The sequence below is a fragment of the Rhinatrema bivittatum genome, chromosome 6 (genome assembly GCF_901001135.1).
Source record: "Rhinatrema bivittatum chromosome 6, aRhiBiv1.1, whole genome shotgun sequence".
Taxonomy (NCBI): Eukaryota; Metazoa; Chordata; class Amphibia; order Gymnophiona; family Rhinatrematidae; genus Rhinatrema; species Rhinatrema bivittatum.
Window position 1 is genome coordinate 293,122,253 of NC_042620.1, and position 26,414 is coordinate 293,148,666.

General features: G+C 47.7%; 1 protein-coding gene across 3 annotated transcripts in view; it reads left to right on the forward strand.

Annotated features, from left to right (window-relative positions):
* Positions 1-26,414, forward strand: part of FRMPD3 (FERM and PDZ domain containing 3) — a 655,318-nt gene that overhangs the window by 618,770 nt on the left and 10,134 nt on the right. For all 3 annotated transcript variants that reach the window (XM_029607356.1, XM_029607355.1, XM_029607357.1), the window contains exon 17: positions 1,116-1,260. In XM_029607356.1, coding sequence (XP_029463216.1) covers positions 1,116-1,260 — 145 coding nt within the window. The remainder of the gene's footprint in view (positions 1-1,115; positions 1,261-26,414) is intronic.

Below are 26,414 nucleotides of genomic sequence, written 5' to 3' on the forward strand. Positions count from 1 at the left end.
TTTTTGCACATGTATTTAATGTAAGGGCATATACTCTGTTTTTCAATTCCCATTTTACAGAATGTATTTTTTAATCTCTTCATCCTGGGGAAATCTTGTTAAAAATAGAACTCCATTTTGCTTATCTCTAATTTCACTTTTCTTTAAAGAGTAAATGATGTTACTGAAGCAGTTTCATCTTCTATAAGAATGTCCTTCTTAATAAAGGTGACAATGAAATGACTGGATGGACTAGCAGTAATTAATAGCTAGTACTTAATGTATTCGGTTTTCTGGATAGGAAAAGGCATAGAATAGTTTGCTGAAGTATGGATCTTTTCAAGAGTGCCGTGTGCACAGTGCTACCAGTAAAAAGGCATCCCATTTATATGCAACATGGTCTTGTCATGGTAAAAAGATACAAATTCATTTAACAGTTAGTGCAGGACACACTATTGCAGGTCACGAGACAAACTAATATATTACTACAATAAGTCCATTACATAAACTGGTGCTACTGCATGACATGTTGCAGGGTACCACAAGGTTTTCACTGCAGCAACTTTTCATTGCTAAACCAACTCTGATTTGCCTCTAATATTCTTGTCAGGATTCTGCAGCATAACGTTTATTATAATGCCAGCCACAACATAGCATAATATCAAAGGAAAGACTGTAGTGCTGTTATTTGTTTTAGATTTAGCTCATGTCTTTTTATTGGTTGCTCAAGATGAATTACATTCAGGTACAGGAGGTATCTTCCTGTCCTGGGAGAGCTTACAATGTAAGGGCCTGATTTACTAAGGGCTTTTTTTTTTTCTATAGACACAGAATAAAAGAAAAGTCTTAATAAATCTGCTCCTAAGTTTGTACCTGAGGCAGTAGATAGTGAAGTGACTTGCTCAAGGTCACAAGAAGCATCAGCAGGATTTGAACCCTGGCTTCCTTGGTTTTTAAGCCTACTGTGTTAACCAGTAGACTACTCCATACAACATTAATTGGCCCTACTTGCATATACAGTGTGCCTGTACTATGAGAGATGAAAACCTATATTGACTATCCCATAGAGCATCATGTAGAACTTTTTGTCTAAAATAATTTCTAATGTAAATCAATGTTTCTTTATTTGTTTCTAGCCCCTGGTCTTGCTGATGGAGTGGCCAGTAGCCACCAGCTTTGCCTGCCTGATAGCAGGTTACTACCAGCTGCTTGTGGACCCCAAAAAGGTGATATTCTGTAGGACAGCCAGTCAGCCACCTCCTCCTCAGATTATCAAGGCAGGTATGTTTCACCCTTAGCCTCTGTAGAGCCACCTCACTGCTGGCCCTTAGCAAGTTACTGCTTTCCCCTTCTTTCAGACTCTTCAAAGGGAAATGCAGCAGCCATCAGGTGGGTTATCCATTTTCTGACTGTCCATGAGCCGGTCTGGAACTTCTGGGGGACGGTTTTACTGCTATCGCCAGCTCGCCACCTGCTGTGTTTCTGGATGGACCGATGACTTCCAGTCTATGAGAGGTTTCTGGGCCCTGGTCACAGTAAATTTCCTTCACAGCATGTTCTTGCACCAGGCAGCCACAGTTTTAAAAATAATCACAATAATGAGGCATTTATTTTCCACAGTGAGCTTTAAATATCTATTCCCAATGCTTCTTCTCTTTGGGCATTCTGGACAATGAAGAGATAAGGGAAAAATTAAGTTCTCAGTGTTAACAGTTCTGCCCTTCCTGACAGTCAGTGAATTTAGGATATCTGGGTTTGTTTTTGTTTATTTTTTTTATCAGAAACTGCAAGGCCAAAGGAATCATAGTCCTTCCTGGCACTTAAGGCCTCCAACACAAATAAACTTCAGGGTGAAAACAGGCTCTGTTTGCTCAGTTTGGTGCACACTGAGATGACTAACCCCGCAGGGAATAAACTCTATCACTGGCCTGGCAGCTCAGTATTAATACGGTGGTTTCCCCTTACTGCTGCAAACACATGGCTGCAATGGGCCATATGTCACCAACTGAGTGCCATATCCCACAGCTATATGTTTATAATACCCTTATACCTGGGTAGCCAGGATTAAACTGAGATTGCAATAGATTATAGAAAGAAAACTTTTCCCTCTGCTGCTTATAGCCATGTCAACACCCAAAAAGAAAATGAGGAAGAAGGATAGCAGGATAAGAGCATAGGAAATGCCGTACTGAGTCAGACCAAAGGCCCATGAAGCCTTAGCCCAGCATCCTGTCTGACAGTGGCTACTGCAGGTCACAAGTAGCCAGCAGGATCCCAAAGAATAGATCCAGTCCTTCTTGCTTATACCCAGGGATAAGCAGTGTCTTTACCATATCTGCATGGCTAATAATGGTTTGTGGAGTTTCCTCCAGGAACTTGTCTAAATTCTTTTTAAACCCAACTATGCTAACTGCTTCACCACATCCTCTAGCAGCATATTCCACAGTTTAATTTGGCACTGAGTGAAAAATTATGTTTTTTAATGTGTTTAAATATTCTACTTATTAGCTTCTTGAAATGTCCCCTAGTCCTAAAACTATTAGAAAGGATAAGCAACTAGGGATGTGAATCGTTTTTCTAACGAATTGAAATATCGTACGATATTTCTAAATTCATTAGAAATCAGTTAAAAGAAAGAAACGATCAATTTTACCCCCAATTTTTCGTAAAAATCATTTTTTTGGGTTAGTGCGCACTAACAAAAAAATGTTTATTTTTGTTACTTTTTGTTATTTTTTGCTATTTTTGTTAGTGCGCACTAACCCGAAAAACAATTTTCCACTAAAAAAAAAAATAAAACGGGGAAACGCAGGAAAACGATTTTTTCCCACGGCCAGATGATCCCGAAAGCGGGAACAATCGGGCACCCAATTCACATCCCTGTAAATAACCCATCCCTATTTACTCGTTCTACCTGATTATAGACCTCTATCATAGTTGTCTCTTCTCCAGGCTGAAAAGCCCTAATCTGTTTAACTTTTCTGTTGTGAGAGTCTCAGTTTAGTGGATCCTTGGGCCGACTTGCTGGAAACTGGGAATAGATGGTCAACGTCTCTAATGAATAGCAGGCCGGGAGGCAGATGTTCAGGCGGGACGTAGATGCTCTTCACCCTGGAAGCTGGTGCTCCCCCGGGAGCAGCCCGTAGGAGCCCAACCGCTGGGACTTAGGTAGCTTCACCCTTGGAAGCCGAAGCCCCCCTCGGAAAGAGCCCGTAGGGGCCGGCCGCTGGGACTTAGGCGGGTCGTGGATCAGGACAGGTAACTGGAACCAGACTAAGACAGTAGCAGTACTGTAACTGTGTACGGGTTCTGGAACCAGGCAGGAACTGTAGCAAGACTTGGGTACTGGAACCAGGCAGGAACTGTAGCAGGACTCAGGTACTGCAACCAGGCGGGAACTGTAGCAGGATTCAGGTACTGGAACCAGGCAGGAACTGTAGCTGGTAAACAGGAACCAAGCAGGTACTGTAGCAAGCAGACAGGAACCAAGCAGGTACTGTAGCAGGCAGGCAGGAACCAAGCTGGTACTGTAGCAGGCAAGCAGGAACCAAGCTGGTACTGTAGCAGAAATGGAGCGACAAAGCCAAGCAAGTCACTCTGGAGCACAGCGCAACAGGAAACCGGGAAGCTAACCTGTTGCAAGGCAAGGACTGAATGGCCGCGGCCGGCTTATCAAGGCCGCGGCGTCTGACGTCAGGAACTGGGCGGAGTCACCACTGGCAAGAAACGGGCCAGAAAGGCGCCCAAGTGGTGCACGCGCGCGCCTAGGAGCAGGGCATCCTCAGGCACCTTCGCGGCAGCGCAGCCCCAGCAAGGACGCTGCCAAACAGGCCGCAAGCCAGGGCTCCGGAGGCGGAAGCAGGTCCGGGAACAAGGAGGTAAGGGCCTGGCCGCGGTGCTCGCTGCAAGGACCGCAACAGTATCTCCCCTCTTACACCCCCTCTTAGCCGGTCCAGGTTTACTTGGGTGCTCCAGATGGAACTGCCGTAACAAGTCCTTGTCGAGGATATTACGGGCCGGTTCCCAAGAGTTATCCTCAGGTCCGCAACCCTCCCAGGCAAGCAAGTATTCCCATCGGCGTTGGTGGAACCGGACATCCAAAACTTCACGTACTTGATACTTAACCTCGTCCGATACTGAAGGGTCCGAGGGTTCAGGAGCCCAGGAGTGGTATCTGGACAACACAAGAGGTTTCAGTAATGACACATGGAATACATCATGTATACGCATGGAGGAGGGTAGACGTAGACGGTATGAGACTGCTCCCACTCTTTCAGCGACCTGAAAGGGCCCACAGTATTTCGGAGCTAGTCTTCGAGACGGAATACATAGCTGTAGATTTCTGGTGCTAAGCCAGACACGGTCTCCTGGGAGGAAGATAGGTGCTGGCTGACGATGCCTATCCGCCCACTCCTTGGCGGACAGGGCGGCTTTACGGATCTTTTCCTGGATAGAGATCCACAAGGACCGAAGCTGGCGGACTGAGAGTTGCACTGCCGGGAGTGCACTAGGTTCAGGCGAAGGTAGAGGCGGTCGAAGTTGCTTCCCATAAACAACAAGGAATGGTGAACTTCCAGTAGCAGCATGCGTGTGATTATTATACGAGAACTCCGCCCACGGGAGTAACTTGGCCCAACTATCTTGTCGTTCATTCACAAAGGCACGGAGGAAAGTCTTCAGGGTTCGATTGGTTTGTTCCATTTGCCCATTACTCTGAGGATGGAACGCAGATGAAAGACTAAGTTGCACATTGAAGCGCTTGCATAGGGCTTTCCAATAGCGAGCTGTAAACTGTGGTCCTCGGTCGGAGACTATATCTTGTGGGAGACCATGAAGTCTAAAGATATGCTGAGCAAACAGGCTAGCCAGGTTAGGTGCAGAAGGTAGCTTTGGCAAGGGAACAAAGTGCGCCATCTTGGAAAATCGGTCCACGGTTACCCAGATGACCGAATTACCTTCGGAAGCAGGAGATCCACGACGAAGTCAGTGGAGATGTGCGTCCAAGGCTCCACCGGGATGGGCAATGGTTCAACAAGCCCCTGGGGTTCACAGCACAAGTAGGGCATGAGCCCACAAAAGCTCGGACATCCCGTCTCACCGCCAGCCACCAGTAGAAATGGTTTAATAAGTCTAAAGTCCATTTCCAACCAGCATGGCCCCCAGTGAGGGAGCCATGGGCCCAAGAGAGAACCGCTCTCCGGGAGCGACGCGGAACAACAGTCTTCCCCTGGGAGGACACCAAGGTTGCAGCAAGACCCACCCTCACGGGGTCCAAGGTATACTGAGGTGTGCCAGGAGTCTCCTTGACCTCAGAAGAGCGCGAAAGCGCGTCAGCTCGAACGTTCTTAGAGCCGGGTCGGTAGCATAAGGTAAAGTCAAACCGATCAAAAAACAGCGACCACCGGGCTTGTCTTGGATTCAGACATTGGGCTTGCTTCAAGAATGCTAGGTTTTTGTGGTCGGTATAAATCGTAATCGGATGGTTAGCTCCCTCCAACCACTGTCTCCATTCCTCCAGGGCAAGTTTCACAGCTAGCAACTCTTTGTCACCAACACAGTAGTTGCTCTCTGCTGGGGAGAATTTCCTTGAGAAATATGAACAGGGCAACAGCTGTCCAGAGTCAGAGTACTGGCTCAGTACGGCCCCTACGGCCACATTGGAGGCATCAACCTCCACCACGAAGGGCTGGCTGGGATCCGGATGACGAAGGCAGGTGTCTAATAAGAAGGCTTCTTTGAGGGCCTCAAAAGCTTGGCAGGCAGAAGTTGTCCAATCCACCGCGCTAGCCCCCTTTCGGGTGTGGGCAGTTAACGGAGCCACAATACGAGAGTAATTGGGAATAAAGTGACGGTAGAAATTGGAGAAGCCGAGGAAGCATTGCAACGCTTTAAGACCCCTCGGCCGGGGCCAATTCTTAATAGCTGCCACTTTCTCAGGATTCATTTGGAAACCTGCTGCAGAGACTATGTAGCCTAGGAACGGCAGGGAGGTCTTCTCAAAGCTGCACTTTTCCAGCTTCGCGTAAAGGCCATGCTCCCTAAGTATCTGGAGCACTTGACGGACATGCTGACGATGTGACGGCAGGTAATTGGAGTAGACTAACATGTCGTCGAGGTAAACTATTATGCAGGTGTTCAGAAGGCCCCGTAACACCTCATTCATCAGGTGCTGGAACACCGCCGGGGCATTACATAAGCCGAAAGGCATCACGCGGTACTCGTAATGCCCATCTTGGGTATTAAACGCGGTCTTCGACTCATCTCCGGGACTGATTCTGACCAAATTGTATGCTCCCCGTAAGTCCAACTTGCTGAAAATCTTCGCTCCTTGAAGCTGATTAAGGAGCTCCGGGATTAACGGGAGGGGTAGCAGTCTCGCTTGGTAATCAAATTTAGGCCTCGATAGTCTATACACGGCCTCAGTGAGCCGTCCTTCTTGCTGACAAAAAAGAAGTCTGCCCCTGCAGGCGACTTGAACGGGCAGATAAACCCCTTGGCCAAATTCTCCGGAATGTACTCAGACATGGCCCGGGTCTCAGGTATAGATAAGGGATAAACCCTTCCTCGGGGGGAGCATAGTACCAGGTAGCAAGTCAATAGCACAGTCATACGGACGATGCTGCGGAAGGATCTCCGCCTTGGTCTTGGAGAATACATCCGTAAAGTCCTCATAAGGTGCAGGGGGACCCACGGCAGAGTGCATCAACGGAAGTACGGGAGTCTTAGTCACTTTCATACAATTAGCCAGGCAGAAGGGACTCCACTTAACTATCTGTAGCGTATCCCACTGAATCGTGGGCGAGTGTTTCTGTAACCATGGCAACCCTAGCACCACAGGGTGGACAGCCCTATCCAGCACTAGGAAGGCTATCTCCTCCGAATGGATCGCCCCGGTGCGCAGTGTAATGGGTGCCATGGACATGTGGATGGGGCCAGGAAGGAGCGTCCCCTGGATAGAGGTAATTCGTAACGAGACCTCCCGTCTATGCGCAGGAATCCACAACTGGGAGACTAGGATGAAATTACCTCCGGCCCCAGAATCCAGGAACACCATCGTCTCAAAAGATCCTCCGGGGTATTCCAGAGTAACAGGAACTGTACATTGAGGAGCTGTGGCACAGCCTAGGAGGAGCTCCTCCAGACCTCCTAGGCTTTGGCATTTTCCGCACGCTCCTGGCAGCGTGCCAAGAAGTGGCCCTTCTGGCCACAATATAAACACAACTTCAATGAACGGCGTCGTTGTCTTTCTTCAGCAGAAAGCGGGGCCCGACCCAGCTGCATGGGTTCGCAGGTGGGAGCGTCTGGACAAGAACTCTTAGGAGAGGGTGCAGGTCTCGGCCCACGAGCCGTACTGTGGCGAGAGGAGCGCTGCTCCTTGGCCATTTGCTGTAGGCGGCAGTCAGTGCGAGCAGCCATCTCAATCAAGGAGTTGAGGTCCTCCGCAGATCTCTAGCCACAATCTCATCCTTAATGTATCCGGAGAGACCTTCCAGGAAGATGGCCTTAAGACTACCATCTTGCCAACCTACTTCCTGGGCTAAAGTCCAGAACTCCATTGCGTAATCTGCCAAGGAGCGAGCCCCCTGGCAAAGTTGCAGCAGATCAGACGTAGCCATGGCTACTCGGGCGGGCTCATCAAAGGCCTGGCGAAAGTTCGTGATGAACAGTTGTAAATCCGTTAGCGAAGAATCGTTGTTTTCCCAAAGGGGAGAAGCCCATATCAAGGCTTTCCCATCGAGCAAAGACAGGATATATACCACTTTCACCGCATCCGAGGGAAACTGCCGAGGCAACATGGAGAACCGTACAAAACATCGGTTCTGGAAGCCGCGGCAGGTCCTTAAATCACCAGCGTAGCGGGAGGGTGCCGGCAGCTGAGTCACTGATGACTCTTGGCCCTCGGGTGCTGGTTCTGGGGCAGACGAGGCCCTGGCATCCAATCGGGCTGACAACTCCCCTACCGAACCAGTAAGGACCATGAGGTATTGTTGATATTGCAGCTGCTGGGCCAACCCTGGCAGGTCCAAGGGAACAGGTGCATCCGCCAAGTCCATGGCCTTGCAATCTGTTGTGGGAGTCTCAGTTTAGTGGACCCTTGTGCCGACCTGCTGGAGACTGGGAATAGATGGTCAATGTCTCTAAGGAATAGCAGGTCGGGAGGCAGATGTTCAGGCGGGACGTAGATGCTCTTTACCCTGGAAGCTGGTACTCCTCCGGGAGGAGCCCATAGGAGCCCAACCGCTGGGACTTAGGTGGCTTCACCCTTGGAAGCCGAAGCCCCCCCGGGAGGAGCCCATAGGGGCCCGGTCGCTGGGACTTAGGCGGGTCGTGGATCAGGACAGGTAACTGGAACCAGACTAAGACAGTAGCAATACTGTAACTGGGTACGGGTTCTGGAACCAGGCAGGAACTATAGCAAGACTCGGGTACTGGAACCAGGCGGGAACTGTACCAGGACTCAAGTACTGGAACCAGGCAGGAACTGTAGCTGGTAAACAGGAACCAAGTAGGTACTGTAGCAGGCAGGCAGAACCAGGCAGGTACTGTAGCAGGCAAGCAGGAACCAAGCTGGTACTGTAGCAGAAATGGAGCGACGAAGCCAAGCAAGTCACTCTGGGGCACAGCGCAACAGGAAACCGGGAAGCTAACCCGTTGCAAGGCGAGAACTGAATGGCCGTGGCCGGCTTATCAAGGCTGCGGCATCTGACGTCAGGAACTGGGCGGAGTCACCACTGGCGGGAAACAGGCCAGAAAGGCACCCAAGTAGCGCGTGCGCGCACCTAGGAGCAGGGCGTCCTCAGGCACCTTCGCGGCAGTGCAGCCCCAGTGGGGACGCCGCCAAACAGGCCGCAAGCCAGGGCTTCGGAGGCGGAAGCAGGTCCGGGAACAAGGAGGTAAGGGCCTGGCCGTGGTGCTCGCGGCCAGGACCGCAACATTTTCTTCATAGGGGAGCTATTCCATCCCTTTATCATTTTGGTCATCCTTTTCTGTACTTTTTCTGGTTATGCTAGATCTTTTTAGTGATGGGGCAACCAGAACTGCACCAAATACTCAAGGTGCAGTCACAACATGGATCGATACAGAGGTATTATGATATCCTCTGTTTTGTTTTCCATTCCTTTTCTAATACTCCCTATCATTCTATTTGTTTTGTTAACCATCAATGCAAACTATTATTCGAAAGAGTAAATAACTGATTCACATCTACCCATTCTAGACCTCTCATGATTTTAAACACCTCTATCATATCCCCCCCTCAGCCGTCTCTTCTCCAAGCTGAAAAGTCCTAACCTCTTTAGTCTTTCCTCATGGGGAAGCTGTTCCATTCACCTTATCATTTTGGTAGCCCTTCTCTGTACCTTCTCCATTGCAATTATATCTTTTTTGAGATGCGGCGACTAGAATTGTACACAGTATTCAAGGTGCGGTCTCACCATGGAGCGATACAGAGGCATTATGACATTTTCCGTTTTATTCACCATTCCCTTTTGTTATGAATTCGCCGCCCGCGGGGTTCCCCCGCGAGCCAGCTGACTCATCGCTGTTTTCTTCGCCGAGGCGGCAGGACGCCGCCCCTGGCCTGCCCACGCGGCCCGGAGGCCGCCCGGGACTTTCCTTCCTCTCCGCGGTCGGAGCCACGGCTGTCTTCGGGGCTGGGACGCCCCCGACGCGATCCTCATCTTCGCGGCTGGAGGCCGCAAAAGCCCCGGGCTCGATTAGCGGCAGGAGCCGCCTCCGGGGCCTCCCGCAGCGGCTGGAGCCGCTGCTTTCGTCGGAGCCTGCTCCCAGGCTCAGCCCTGCCTTGCTTCAGCGTCTGACGCCAGACGCTGTGCAGGCCGCTGTCCGCGGTCCTGCACAGCCCTGCTCCTGCTTCCTTAGACGCGCGGCCGCGTCTCTCTACAAGATTTAAAGGGCCAGACACAGGAAGAGTCTGGACCCCACCTAATGACTGTTTCCTGGTTCCAGCCCTATAAAGGGCTGCTCCGTTCTTCGTGCCTGGCCTTGCACCGTGTTCAGTCTTCACCCTGGAGGCTCCTGCCTGCCAGGGCCCATGTAAGGTCTTCTTCCGGAGCTCCGCACCTTGATCTCTTCGTTCCATGTTCCATGTCTTCGCCTGAGGTCCATGTCCAGGTTTCTTCGCCTTCGTCCTGGTGTTCCTGCCTTTCTGATGTTCCTGCCTTCACTCCGCCTCGTCCTCGCTCTGGAGCCTTCTTGTACCGGTAGGCCGGGGGTTCCTCAGATGTAGTTCCTGGGTGGACTAGGCTGCCGGTGGACGGTTGTCCTGTGCTCCTGAGCCGTGAAGCCTGATGTGTCTTCCTGTGCTGTCCCGCTCCCGTCGTGGTCCGTGACCAGCCTTGGGGCTGTGTAGGGCGCTTAACGGACAGGGTGGTCCGCGACTCAGTCCCGCGGGTGGCCTGAGTAGGGCGCCCTGAGAGACAGTGCCAATGTCCATGCCTTGTGTCTTGCCTTGATGCCAAGTGTCTTCGTCTGCCTTATCCAGCCATGTGTCTTGCCTCGGATGCCGTTCGCATCATCCCAGCCATGAATCCTCGTCTTGGATGCCGTCTGCATCAACCTCGTCAAGTGTCTCGTCTGCGATGCCGTCCGCATCGATCCTGGTGTCTTGTATCCACAGCCCTGATGTCACGTCTTCTGCCAAGTGTCTTCGTGCCATGTGATGCTGTTGCATCAACTCCAGTGTTTCCATGCCAAGGCCCGTCTGCCCTCAACCTCAGGCCAGGCCTGCTGCTCCATGCTGCTCGCAGCAGGTCCGAAAGGGCCCGGAATGGTCGGAGGACCATTCACCTTCCAACATCTTCGGATGTTTGGCCATGGGAGCTTGCCGGCCTGGCAGAGGGTAGAGTGTCCAACCATGTGGAGCCACTGTCAACCCTTGGTTCGGCCCGGGACGGCCTGGGTCAGGCTGAGGCCCATGGGCACACGAAAACCACCGTTCTCAACAGAATGCAAGGCCATGTATCCGATGGTGGTGCTCTGCTGATATCCTCGCCTTGTTCCACAGTTTGTTCCATGTCCTGCACTGTGATGGACCGGAAACATTTTTTCAGGATTTACTCTGTGTACGACCTACTGGAGGCGCCAGTTTGCCATGAGTTACGACCTGCTGGAGGCGCCAGCCATCTGGAATTTTTTTTTTTTTACCGACCTGCAGGAGGCGCCTGCTCCAGACTTTTTTTTTCATCTTGTTGCCAGATTGGGGTTTTACGACCTACAGGAGGCGCCTGCACCCCCACTGGTTTTGCTGGTCTTCTTTTCCCACCCTGGGTTCCCTCCCCCAGGTCTTTTTGGTATTTCTGGGTGCTTCTTGCCTGGGTCTTGTTTGTTGCTTGTTGTGTCTTGTTTTTTGTTGCTTGTTTGTTTGTTTTCCTCTCGTTTCTTTCCTGCTTGTTGGTTTCCGCTTGTGTGTTCCCCGTCCTCGTTCCCGCATTTCCGTTCCCTCGTGTTCCCTTCCTCGCTCTTCGCTCTTTCGCCCTTCGCTCCTTCATTTCTGTTCTTTCGCTCTTGCCTCTCTCGCTCATTGAGCTCCTTTGCTCTCCGTTCCCTTGCTCTCCGCTCCTTCGCTCTCTGCTCCCTTGCTCTCTGCTCTCTCGCTCTCTGTTCCCTTGCTCTCCGCTCCCTCGCTCTCCATTCCCTTGCTCCCTCTTTTGTATTTTGTGTTGTCGGTCGCGCGGTCACCGTTCGCTCGGTCGCTGCTCGCGCGGTCTCCATTCGATCGGTCGCTGCTCGCGCGGTCTTCGTTCGGTCGGTCGCTGCTCGCGCGGTCTCCGTTCGGTCAGACGCTGCTCGCGCGGTCTCCGTTCGGTCAGACACTGCTCCCTCGGTCCCGTGTTCCCTTCGTCCCGTGTTCCCTTGGTCTCGTCTGCCTCTCGGTCTCGTGCTCTTGGTCTCTCGTCGTGTCTCTTGTGTTTGTGTGCTGTTTTGTTTTGCTTGTTCTTGTCTGGTTTTTTGTGGTTTGTCTTCTATGTTTCTGCTGCTTTGCCTTTGGTTGTTCATGCTGTCCCCGGAGTTACCAGCTTCCTTTTTTGGACCCTCGAATACCTCCATCCGGTATGAACTGGTACCCTTATCCTTAAGCTGCTGACAGGAGGCTTGAGGAAGGGGGGGATTTGAGGAGGGGGTACTGTTATGAATTCGCCGCCCGCGGGGTTCCCCCCCCGCGAGCCAGCTGACTCACCGCTGTTTTCTTCGCCGAGGCAGCAGGACGCCGCCCCTGGCCTGCCCACGCGGCCCGGAGGCCGCCCGGGACTTTCCTTCCTCTCCGCGGTCGGAGCCGCGGCTGTCTTCGGGGCTGGGACGCCCCCGACGCGATCCTCATCTTCGCGGCTGGAGGCCGCAAAAGCCCCGGGCTCGATTAGCGGCAGGAGCCGCCCCCGGGGCCTCCCGCAGCGGCTGGAGCCACTGCTTTCGTCGGAGCCTGCTCCCAGGCTCAGCCCTGCCTTGCTTCAGCGTCTGACGCCAGACGCTGTGCAGGCCGCTGTCCGCGGTCCTGCACAGCCCTGCTCCTGCTTCCTTAGACGCGTGACCACGTCTCTCTACAAGATTTAAAGGGCCAGACACAGGAAGTGTCTGGGCCCCACCTAATGACTGTTTCCTGGTTCCAGCCCTATAAAGGGCTGCTCCGTTCTTCGTGCCTGGCCTTGCACCGTGTTCAGTCTTCACCCTGGAGGCTCCCGCCTGCCAGGGCCCATGTAAGGTCTTCTTCCGGAGCTCCGCACCTTGATCTCTTCGTTCCATGTTCCATGTCTTCGCCTGAGGTCCATGTCCAGGTTTCTTCGCCTTCGTCCTGGTGTTCCTGCCTTCCTGATGTTCCTGCCTTCACTCCGCCACGTCCTCGCTCTGGAGCCTTCTGGTACCGGTAGGCCGGGGGTTCCCCAGATGTAGTTCCTGGGTGGACTAGGCTGCCGGTGGACGGTTGTCCTGTGCTCCTGAGCCGTGAAGCCTGATGTGTCTTCCTGTGCTGTCCCGCTCCCGTCGTGGTCCGTGACCAGCCTTGGGGCTGTGTAGGGCGCTTAACGGACAGGGTGGTCCGTGACTCAGTCCCGCGGGTGGCCTGAGTAGGGCGCCCTGAGAGACAGTGCCAATGTCCATGCCTTGTGTCTTGCCTTGATGCCAAGTGTCTTCGTCTGCCTTATCCAGCCATGTGTCTTGCCTCGGATGCCGTTCGCATCATCCCAGCCATGAATCCTCGTCTTGAATGCCGTCTGCATCAACCTCGTCAAGTGTCTCGTCTGCGATGCCGTCCGCATCGATCCTAGTGTCACGTCTTCTGCCAAGTGTCTTCGTGCCATGTGATGCTGTTGCATCAACTCCAGTGTTTCCATGCCAAGGCCCGTCTGCCCTCAACCTCAGGCCAGGCCTGCTGCTCCATGCTGCTCGCAGCAGGTCCGAAAGGGCCCGGAATGGTCGGAGGACCATTCACCTTCCAACATCTTCGGATGTTTGGCCATGGGAGCTTGCCGGCCTGGCAGAGGGTAGAGTGTCCAGCCATGCAGAGCCACCGTCAACCCTTGGTTCGGCCCGGGACGGCCTGGGTCGGGCTGAGGCCCATGGGCACACGAAAACCACCGTTCTCAACACCTTTCTAATAATTCCCAACATTCTGTTTGCTTTTTTGACTGCTGCAGCACACTGAACCGACGATTTCAATGTGTTATCACTATGATGCCTAGATCTCTTTCTTGGGTTGTAGCACCTAATATGGAACCTAACATTGGGTAACTATAGCATGGGTTATTTTTCCCTATATGCATCACCTTGCACTTATCCACATTAAATTTCATCTGCCATTTTGATGCTCAATTTACCACAACTGCTTGTGATTTAACTACTCTGAACAATTTTGTATCATCTGCAAATTTGATTATCTCACTTGTTGTATTTCTTTCCAGATCATTTATAAATATATTGAAAAGTAAGTGTCCCAATACAGATCCCTGAGGCACTCCACTGCCCACTCCCTTCCATTGAGAAAATTGTCCATTTAATCCTACTCTCTGTTTCCTGTCTTTTAGCCAGTTTGCAATCCACGAAAGGACATCACCACCTATCCCATGACTTTTTACTTTTCCTAGAAGCCTCTCATGAGGAACTTTGTCAAACACCTTCTGAAAATCCAAGTATACTACATCTACCGGTTCACCTTTATCCACATGTTTATTAACTTCTTCAAAAAAGTGAAGCAGATTTGTGAGGCAAATGGGTAAAGCCATGCTGACTTTGTTCCATTAAACCATGTCTTTCTATATGTTCTGTAATTTTGATGTTTAGTACACTTTCCACTATTTTTCCTGGCACTGAAGTCAGGCTAGCTGGTCTTTAGTTTCCCGAATCACCCCTGGAGCCCTTTTTAAATATTGGGGTTACATTAGCTATCCTCCAATCTTTAGGTACAATGGATGATTTTAATGATAGGTTACAAATTTTTACTAATAGGTCTGAAATTTCATTTTTTAGTTCCTTCAGAATTCTGGGGTGTATACCATCCAGTCCAAGTGATTTACTACTCTTCAGTTTCTTAATCAAGTCTACCAAGTCTTCTAGGTTCACCGTGATTTGATTCAGTCCATCTGAATCATTGCCCATGAGAACCTTCTCCAGTACGGGTACCTCCCCAACATCCTCTTCAGTAAACACCGAAGCAAAGAAATCATTTAATCTTTCCACGATGGCCTTATCTTCTCTAAGTGCCCCTTTAATTCCTCGATCATCTAACAGTCCAACTGACTCCCTCACAGGCTTTCTGCTTCAGATATATTTTAAAAAGTTTTTACTGTGAGTTTTTGCCTCTACGGCCATCTTCTTTTCAAATTCTCTCTTAGCCTGTCTTATCAATGTCTTACATTTAACTTGCCAACGTTTATGCATTATCCTATTTTCTTCTGTTGGATCCTTCTTCCAATTTTTGAATGAAGATCTTTTGGCTAAAATAGCTTCTTTCACCTCCCCTTTTAACCATGCTGGTAATCGTTTTGCCTTCTTTCCACCTTTCTTAATGTGTGGAATACATCTGGACTGTGCTTCTAGAATGGTATTTTTTTTAACAATGACCATGCCTCTTGCACATTTTTTACATTTGTAGCTGCTCCTTTCAGTTTTTTTCTAACAATTTTTCTCGTTTTATCAAAGTTTCCCTTTTGAAAGTTTAGCATGAGAGCCGTGGATTTGCATACTGTTCCTCTTCCAGTCATTAATTCATACTTGATCATATTACGATCACTATTGCCAAGCGGCCCCACCACTGTTACCTCTCTCACCAAGTGCTCTGCTCCACTGAGAATTAGATCTAAAATTGCTCCCTCTCTGATCGGTTCCTGAACCAATTGCTCCATAAAGCTATCATTTATTCCATCCAGGAACGTTATCTCTCTAGCGTGTCCCGATGATACATTTACCCAGTCAATATTGGGGTAATTGAAGTCTACAAAACATTCTAACAGTTAATCCCATTGTACAACGAGCCACGCAATATCTCACATCAATACGTTGTGAGAGGAAGGAGACGAGGGTCCTGCAATTACCAGAACACAGACTGGAGTCGACCCAAGACGAGATCCCAATATCCATCCAACAATTATCCTCCAACGTCCGGACAGAAGGAATGGCCATGACATCAGCAGTCAGCAATATTTCAGGATGTCCAATTTCCACTCTAGAGGAAAGAGTCCTGAATAAGGGCCTGAATTTTGTCCCCACTCAAAGACATGTTTTGATGTGACTTTTTTAAGTTTATTAGACAACTTCAATGAAAAGTATTTTTGTCACACTGTCCTTTTGAAACTTCATCATCTGCAATTACATCTATTGTAAAACTCAAATCCAAATGGAGTCCACCACCCCCGGGTGATGCGGCAATCAATACTTTCCAGGCCTTAGTCATGCATGATGTTGAAATTATTGAGAAAACACAATTTCACTCTTACTTCAATTTAACTCAGGAGGAATCACAAGCGCTCCATCACTTACGAGACAGGCAAGATATTGTGATAAAACCTGCGGATAAGGGAGGTGCGGTGGTTGTCATGAGTTCAACATCGTATCTGAAGGAAGTACAATGACAACTTTCCAACACATCCTTCTATCAGGAACTCAGTACGGATCCCACGGACAGTATTTTAGCCGAGGTAACAGAAATAGTGGAACGTGGACATGAGTTGGGGTTTCTCACTAATAGTGAATGTGAATTTCTCATCAATAAACATCCCAGAATCCCTGTGATGTACATTGTACCCAAAATTCATAAGAACCTTGACAATCCCCTGGGAAGACCAATTGTCTCTGCCAAGGAATCAGTGTTAGAACCAATCTCAATCTTTTTGGATAAGATTTTACAGCCCTACGTATCACAAGCACCATCATATATCAAGGACACATCCTATATGCTTCAATTTTTGTCCACCGTCACCTTGACCAACGATAGTCTATTAGTCACCATGGACATCGAGTCGCTTTATACAGTCATTCCGCAGGAAGAATTGCTCACGGTTATTGCTACCGTATTATAAAATCGTCCTCCACCACAACGCATGCCCACATCCTTTATTATTGAATTATTACATATAGCACTAAGTCAGAATTACTTCATGTTTCAAGATAAATTCTACCTACAAGTATGTGGAACAGCAATGGGAGCCGCAATGGCGCCAGATGTGGCTAATTTGTTTGTTACAGCCTTTGAGAAACAATATATCCAACAGATTCAGTGGTCATCATATCTAAAACATTGGAAAAGGTATATTGATGATATTTTCATTGTGTGGGAAGGATCTCAGTCATCACTGTTGGAATTTCATGCCTGGTTGAATAATTTGAATTCATGTCTTAAATTCACCATGAACTTTCACCAGCAACAAGTAGCATACTTGGACATCCTTATTACCAGACACCAAGATACAGTTATTACAACTCTTTACCGCAAGCCTAATGACTGCAACAATCTGTTGCGTTTTGATAGCTTTCATCCCAGTACCTTTAAATTCAATCTCCCTGTAGGTCAATTTATGCATATACGGCACCTGTGCACTGATCATTTTGAGTTTAAACAACAGGCTCAACAGCTAGCAGAACGATTCTTACAGCGAGGATACCCAGTGTCGTGTGTCAAAAAGGCATATCGAAGAGCTCTTTACTCTAATAGAAATTTTTTGTTTTTATTAAAAAAATCCTGAGGATTCGAACCCACAGACACTGGTCATGAGGCATACACTGGCATCTCCGATCATCAGTAAAGCCATCAGAAGACACTGGTTGATTCTCCAGGATATCCACCCTTTGTTCAAAGAATCTGTTCATATAGCATACTCAAGAGGTAGGAACATCAAGGACCAAGTGGTCCACTCCAGCTTTTATAACCTACCAGCAATGACAGCGGATGTCATTAGCTGCACCCATTGCTCTTTCTGTGTCTTAAAATCTTCACAGACCACGATACAAACACCATCAGGCCATATCATAGCATTACCTCGTGCCACCTGCAAAACCTCTTTTGTTGTTTATGCAATTTTCTGTCCATGCCCACTCACTTATGTGGGCATGACCAAGCATCCTATACGCACTAGACTAACTGAACACAAATGCTGTTTAAAAACAGGCAGAACCGAGGAACCTCCTCGAGGCTCATTTTACAGAATGCCATCATACTTTCTCTGAGATTAAATGGACTATTTTGGAAATAGTTACGGCACATTGGAGACGTGGAGATAGGATTAAACACCTCCGTCAATGTGAACAACGGATTCACCAATTGAAAACAGTGACCCCCCTCGGGCTTAATAGGGAGATTGAGTGGATTCACTTCATGTGAATTCCGCTCGTCAGTCAAATTAAACACACAGGTGTAATATGGCAGATCACATATAATCAGTTGTGCTCTCGCGGTAACCTTGTTCAGACGCCGACAAGAGGAAAAGGCGGCAAGGTTTGGTGAGTCTGTGTTTCTTGGAGTCATAACCCAAGGATGTGCGTTCCATTTTTAAATTCAAAATTATGTGCGATAAAGATGGTAAAAATGTCAAGTTATGATACGTTTGCATTCACCTTCTTTAGAATGAAACTGAACAGTGGTGTGGATACGATGAATTAAACTTCTCAGTGGACAGTACAGGAGAATCACGTTTGTTGCAGTCCCTGAAGCAGCTTTGCGAAATGTACGTCGGACTGGACCCCTGAACAATTGGACCTCTGAAGCGCGGTAGCGCTGTAAGTGATTAAATCTTTGAAGCGCGGTAGCGCCAACAAAAAAGAACTGGATCTCCGAAGTGCAATAGCGCTGTCAACCAATAAGGGAAGTACCGTTCCACATTAATTTTAGAAAAAAGTATAAAAAAGAAAAAAGTACACTCATTAATAAAACGTAATCTTTTTGAAAGACTTGGACCGATGATTAAATATGACCCATAGCGGTTAATACAGAAGCTTACTTGCTTGTATACCGTGGGTGTTATGATGGTCTCACACATAAATTAATCTATATGAAATATAGCACATAGCGGTAATTGAAGTCTCCCATTATTACCGCACTACCAATTTGGTTAGCTTCCCTAATTTCTCTTAGCATTTCACTGTCCGTCTCATCATCTTGACCAGGTGGCTGGTAGTATACCCCTATCACTATAGTCTTCCCCGACACACAAGGGATTTCTACCCATAAAGTTTCAATTTTGTATTTAGTCTCATGCAGGATGTTTATCCTGTTGGACTCTATGCCATCCCGGACATAAAGCGCCTCACCTCCTCCCGGGTGCTCCTCTCTGTCATTGCTATATAATTTGTACCCCGGTATAGCACTGTCCCATTGGTTATCCTCTTTCCACCATGTCTCTGAGATGCCAATTAAGTCTGTCATCATTCACTGCTATACATTCTAATTCTCCCATCTTACTTCTTAGACTTCTGGCATTAGCATACAAACATTTCAAAGTTTGTTTTTTGTTTGTATCTTCATTCTGCTTTTTAATTGATATGGATAAGTTAGAATTTTTTAGCTCAGGTGAGTTTTTAGTTGCAGGCACTTGGACTACTTTTCTTATTATTGGAACCTCACTGTTGGGATGCCCTAATTCTAATGCATCATTAGTATCCTTTGAAGATACTTCTCTCCGAACCATGCGCTGCTGAGCGACTGTCGGCTTTCCCCTTTGTTCTAGTTTAAAAGCTGCTCTATCTCCTTTTTAAAGGTTAGCGCCAGCAGTCTGGTTCCACCCTGGTTAAGGTGGAGCCCATCCCTTCGGAAGGACTCCCCCTTCCCCAAAAGGTTCCCAGTTCCTAACAAAACTGAATCCCTCTTCCTTGCACCATTGTCTCATCCACGCATTGAGACTCTGGAGCTCTGCCTGCCTCTGGTGACCTGCGCGTGGAACAGGGAGCATTTCAGAGAATGTTACCCAGGAGTTTAAGCTTTCTACCTAAGAGCCTAAATTTGGCTTCCAGAACCTCCCTCCCACATTTTCCTATGTCGTTGGTGCCCACATGTACCATGACAGCCGGCTCCTCCCCAGCACTGTCTAAAATCCTATCTAGGTGACGTGTGAGGTTCACCACCTTCGCACCAGGTAGGCATGTTACCAGGCAATTCTCATGCCCACCATCCACCCAGCTATCTACATTCCTAATAATCGAATCACCAACTATGACGGCTGACCTAACCCTTCCCTCCTAGGCAGTAGGCCTTGGGGAGATATCCTCAGTGCGAAAGAACAATGCATCACCTGGAGAGCAGGTCCTTGCTACAGGATCCTTTCCTGCTGCACCAGGTTGATGCTCTCCAATCATGAGACCTTCTTCCTCCAAGGCAGCACCAGGGCTGCCAGTCTGAAGTTGGGACTTGGCTACTATGTCCCTGAAGGTCTCATCTATATACCTCTCTGTCTGCCTCAGCTCCTCCAGGTCTGCCACTCTAGCCTCCAGAGCTCGGACTCGTTCTCTGAGAGCCAGGAGCTCTTTGCATTGCATGCACATGTACAACTTCTCACCGGTGGGTAAAAAATCATACATGTGACACTCGATGCAAAAGACTGGGAAGCCCCCCTCTTGCTGCTGGTCTGCTGCCTTCATCTCACTTTTGATCAGTTCCTAGTTAAGTTTTCGGTTTCTATGGGAATAGGAATGTGTCTAACGTCCTTTAAATGTATTAGTGAATTCACAATATGTCTGGTAGTGGCCTACCGGGGTCTAATCAAACTCTCAATAAAGTTTTTGTTGTTGGTTTTTTTGTTTGGTTTTTTTTGTGAAAGTGGCACCTGCCTATAAATTAAAGGATGAGCTAGGGGTGGGTGGGCAAGGGGTGGGAGGGTTGGGAAATACAGTCTAACTTCAGTTAGACAGCCAGAGTGACTCACTGCTCTCTTGATTAACAAATGTTGGTCCCTATTCAAACCCAATCACACTACCTCAACACCTTTCCAAGGTGAGTAACTGAGCTGAACTTTTCAACCTTTTCACTTAGGTATACACTGCTCCTAGCTTATTTCTAGCTTCTGGCTACTTTTTTTTTTTTTTTTTTGGGGGGGGGTTTAAATACAAACACTCAGTTCTGCTTACTAGCTGCTTTACAGACTTTTAAAAATAAACACACTACCTACTGCTTACTAGCTGCCTTATTGATTGACTATTTAAAAATACAGTCTAACTTGTTTATTCACTGCCTTACTGACTATTAAAAGCACAAACACACTAAATAATATTCCCAAATAGTTAACTTTGCCCCAATACTTTTAAAAAAGACAATGTCCCAAGCAAAAACTTACTGATTCCTTTCAGCCACCAGCAAGGTGATCCTCTCTTCTCAGTGCTCCCACTGGAATGTGGGAGCACTGAGAGGAGAGGAGAGGATCTCCCATGGGCCTCCTAGGGTACGCGTGCTACCCACGTCTTTATTCCAGCTATGGCGCGAACCTCGGGGGCGTCCTCCTCAAGTGACTTCATGCCATCCAGGTATTTAGCCTGTACTTGCTTGCTAGCTCATTGAGTTAGCAAGGATTGGTCTCGGCTGATCTAAGCTACTCTGCCGCTTCCGTGCTGCCGCTGGAAGCTCTCTCTCTGCGCCCTTCGGGGTATTGTCTAACCTGTGTACCCGCTCCTCGGGGGCCCTCTGCTTTATTTCAGGTGCCTTACTGGGATCAGGTACTCGCTCCTCGAGGGCCTGCTCTCCCTTCCTGTACCATCTACTTCAGCCTGGTGGAATCGCCAACCTACAGCTACCATCTAGTGAGTAATCTAACTCTCAGGTTGTCTCAACTACAGCATTGCCTTGCTTGGGAAACCTACACCAGAATCCCCTATACCAACGTGGGGAGACGGGTTCCCTCTGCCAAGGGCCTCGGGACTGCTACCTCTGGATCACCTCACTACTGCCACCTCTGGTGGTACACATCAAGCTGTACAATAAAAGAGCTAATTCTGTGTTTGCGCATCCTGAGTCTAGCCTAGTACTATGGCTCCCCACGGGGCTCCTCCCCGTGGGCATGGTCATCTGCCACAGTACCCAAGAATCCACCCAAACATCGCTAAACCATAACAGTTATATAACTCCTATGTTCAATGAGCCATATCCTGATCTTTCTGATGGTCTGTCCAACTTAAATAAGTGAACACAGGCAGAGCAACAGCTAGACAACATGTTGAGAATTATAATCTGGAACCTTTTTGGAAAACCCTTATGCTGGTGTGTGGGTGTTGCCATTCTGTTCCAAATATAGTAGTGGCATACATGTCACAAGAACCGCAGGCTCAATGGCCTACAATCTGAGTACCTTTGGATGGTAAGGCATGGGGTATTGCTCACACACATAATCTTTAATATTACTCCCATGTCTGTAGGAGAACTGCGGCAGTTTGTCAAATACTGGATATTGTTGAAGAACGTGCCAGTGGTTTTTTTTGATAGAGGAAACAATCATATGCGTAATATTTGAAAACTTCAGAACACACGTAATATCGTCAAATTTATAAGGTGTTTTATATTGCAACAACTGAGAGTGATCTGAAAAATGTGCTAGTAGATGTACAGTTCTGATAACTTTCCTCGGATAAGCTCACTGAGAAAAACATCCTGTTATGGTGAGACTACACTTTGAATACTGTGTGCAGTTCTGGTCATCACACTTCAAAAAGGATATAGCTGCACTGGAGAAATTGCAGAGAAGGGCAACCAAAATGATAAGGGGCATGAAACAGCTGCCCTATGAGGAAAGGCTCAAGAAATTAGGGCTGTTCAGTTTGGAGAAGAGACGGCTGAGGGGGGATGTGATAGAAGTCTCCAAAATCATGAAAGGACTTGAACAAGTTAATGTAAATCAGTAATTTACTCTCTCAGATAATTGAAGGACCAGGGGGCACTCCATGAAGTTAGCAAGTAGCTCATTTAAAACAAATCGAAGGAAATTATTTTTTACTCACCACATAGTTAAGCTCTCTCTGTCAGCAGCCCGCCTCTCCACAATTTGCTACCTTTTCCCATCTCTTTCTAATTTCACACTCTCCTGCCTCTTCCTTCCTTCTTCTCACCCTTCATGCCTTTACCCTTCCTCTCTCCCACCCCAGGTCCCTTTCTTCCTTCTCTCAGTTTCTATCCCTCACCCCTTCACAGCCAATGCCCCCTTTATTAGCCAGTTTTCCCCCTCATCCCTCTGGTCCTCACAGCCTGTATCCAATCTCCCTATCCTTGTCCCTCTCCCCCAACTCTACTCCCTGACCATCTCACCCCATCACTCATCCCTTCTCCCCCCCCCCCCGCAGCTCATCTCATCTCCAGCCAGTAGACCCTTTCACAGCTCCTCACCCAGACTTTATCCCCTTTCGCAGCCCTAATTCCTCTCTCCCAACTAGTATCCCCTCTCCCTTTCTTACAGCGCCTCCCTCACTCCCCCTTAGCTCCTCTCTCAGCTTCTCTCCCCCTCTCCCAACACCTTTATCAAGTCCTCTTTCCCTTTCTCAGTCCCTCTATCAGGGCTGGGGTTAAACACACGGGGGCCCAGGGGCAGAAACTAGGAGTGGGCCCAGCCAGTGCCAGGTGGCAGTTGTCCTGCTTACCCACCTCACCTAAAACCAGCCCTACCCACTCTCAGCTTCTCTCCCACCCACCCCCCAACCCCCACTCCAGTGGCACCAGAGGGCAAATCAATGGCAAGTAAGGTCTCTCTCCTGCACTGTTACTGCTCCCTCCTCCCCCCTGTAGCCCATTGGTCAGACAATAACCACCTCTATTACTAGCAACGGTAACATGAAATAGACTTCGTTTTTGGGTACTTGCCAGGTTCTTATGGCTTGGATTGGCCACTGTTGGAAACAGGATGCTGGGCTTGATGGACCCTTGGTCTGACCCAGTATGGCATATTCTTATGTAATAGGTTTGCAGAGGGAGGTGGGAGCACTAGCAGAAGAGACATAATCTCATCCTGCTTGCCCTCAGCCTCGGCCCTCCTGCCACATGCAGTTTTCAGCTCCCTGACCTCCTCATAGGCTGTGCGGGAGTTTGCTCTCTGCTACCAGGAGACAACAGAAGGATAGAGGGAGACTTGGCAGGTCTACCTGTCCTATAGTATTGCCATTGTGCTATTAAAAAAAAAAAAAAAAAATTCCTTCGGATTCATTTGGGATGAAGGAAAATCTGACTCTCCTCTCAGTCCCATAAATTTGAGCATTTGGGAAAACGTAAGGGATAAAATGACCAGAAGAACAAAAGGTTCAATTAATTAGCCTACTTTAAGCAGCTGCAAAAGCGTGCATATGGTTTGACTCGCAGGGGAGAGAAAGAGCGAGAAGAGCAAGGGGAGATAGAGAAAGACATAGGAAAGAGCAAGATGAGACGGGGAGGCAGAGAGGTGCACGAGAGAGAGGAAAGGGGAAACTGGGCCAGGGGGAAGAAACCAGGGAAGATCAGGAATAACTTATCTGCAGGGGAAGGAGGGAAATAGAGAGAAGGCCATATAGCCACCCCCCCCCCCCCACTCCCCCTTCACCTGTCCTACTTTAAACTCAGGGCAAACAGAATTTGAAATTTCACACCTATGTCGCTCAAAATAGAAACATCCTTGTCGGAGTCCTCAGGTCAGCCCTGTAATGTCCTGAAAATGTGGACACCAGACACAAACAGTTCCATCAGTGAGACAAATCAGTAACCTTACCATAACTTTCCTGTGACTTCTGAAGTCAAAGGAACGCTAGATCAAGGCATATGGATTTCTGTTTTTATCCCATCTATAATTGCTGAATGTCAGCCTGGCTCATCCTCTGAATTTTCTCTCAAATCCATTTATACAAGCTTCCCATTTTGGAAACCTCTATAGCACATTAAAATTAATTAATCTCACACATTGACTGTGTTACTTAATGGCAATATCATTACAAAAAAGAGAGCACAGAGGCATCATATCATCCGATGCCCCATGTTTATATCATGTATTTGCCTCCTTTCCAGTACTTCACATAAGAGACACTGATGTCAGACTTCGACAGAAGAAAATTGGTAAACACATCTGCATTGTAGGCATCTAAATTATTTCCCCCGTACTAATATGTCAGTGAATACACAAAAGTAATCTGTTGTGCTTCTAATGGATGTCAATTTTTGCATTTTTAGAGTGTCAGAAACACTTAAGCTTCAGTTTGTGGCTGTCTCACCTTTAGATTGCATGGTGACATTTCTTGTAACGAACCTGAATTATGATGAAGCAACAATTAAATACCTTGATCAGCTTCTAAGTCGTTTGTCCCAGAGAAGGTTTCACATGCAAGTAGGCAATGTCACAAAGACACTAGAAATAAGCACAGTCATTAATTTCAGATTTTAGGAAGGCATGTCACTTTTTTTTTTTAAAACAGCCATTGCAACTTTTAATGACACAGAGCCTTATTATGCCCTATCATACTCACTACCTCTGAATGTCAAACAAGATCAGTTATATCAAATCTGGCTTGTTACTGTGATGCTGAAATAGAAACTTTTGAAGGTCCATATTCAGAGGCACTTTGGTGATCATGTGCAAGAGTTCATCAGCCTGCACCTAGGGACACAGCTATTTTATAACAAACATTATAGCCTGGACGTGTGCACATGTTTGCTGAATTTTAAATGGGCATATGCCTGTGTATGCAAATGTTGCTTCAACTGTGTAAATGTGGGAATTTTAAAAAGGATGCACACCAATGCCATTGCCAGATTTCTCAGTTCGCCTAGTTAAGGAATAGGTCTTCCAGACCCTTTAGTTTAGTAGCCTCCCTTCCCCCTGTTAGCCTCAGCCCTTAAAACCCCACTGATCTGCCTAGATTTTTTTTTGTTTTATCACTTACACATCATCCACAGCAGAAGTAAAGTTAACACAGCAGAGGACCTCAGCTCGTGCCAGTATATGTAAGTATTTATGCACAATTTTCAGGTTAAAACCCCGGAACGCCCATGTCCTGCCTATGTCTAGCTCATGCCCCGCCCCTTTTTCCGAAGTTCCAAAATGTGCGGGCAGTGGCATTTACATGTGTATTTTGGCAGCTTTTAAAATCCACTTGGCACGCATACCCCCAGCATATTCACACATCCCCTAATAGATGCGTGTGTCAGGCTTTTAAAATTCACCTTTAAATGGATATTTGGGCACCTATCCAGCTAAATTCTATCTGAATAACTTGTTAGCTAAAATTTGGATGGATAAGTTAGGAGCATTCCAGGGGTGTAACTGAGAGGAGCTGAGTTAGCCAGATAACCTATCCTCCTAAGTCTGGTCGTTCCAGAGAATTGTCCCAAAGTTAGCCGGATAAGTTTATCCGGCCAACTTTGCTATCTGGACTGTGACTCAATATGGATCTCTTTTGCAGTATATGATATTTTAGTGCCCTCCTAACATCTGCAAGAGATATTGAAAAGGTGATCTTCCATACAATATAGTTATTTTGATGTCATCAGCTTTATAAAAGGATATGTTGAAATATATGAAAAGACTGTTGGATATTCCCATGGCCTCAATACAAAACATCCTGACTGGAGGGTTCATAAACATACAAATTCCAGTCCTGGTAGAATGCAATTTGCATAACTAAAAAAAAATGGAAGGGAATAGGAACAGAGAAAGAAAAGGAGCATAAATAAAATTTGGGAGCCACTAGAACTTTGTGTTAGAATCCAGATGAACCATATTGCTGAAACATGTGCACTCATATTTTCCATGTAGTTAGAACGATAATTTCCTGTCTTCTCTATGCTAGGTACTAGTTACTTGTATTTCTGTCTTGGTTTATTCCCTGTAAATTTATAAAAGCTATGGAACTTGATCTGTTTCTGTTCTCATATTCAGATTGACATACCCATGAGACAAGCCTTGGAATCATAGGAAAGCCTCATAGTATAATATGTATGCATGTGTCATGGGAAGATCACTTGCTCATCATTATCAATGCTCAATGCAGAAGTATAGATCATCTTCCAGTTA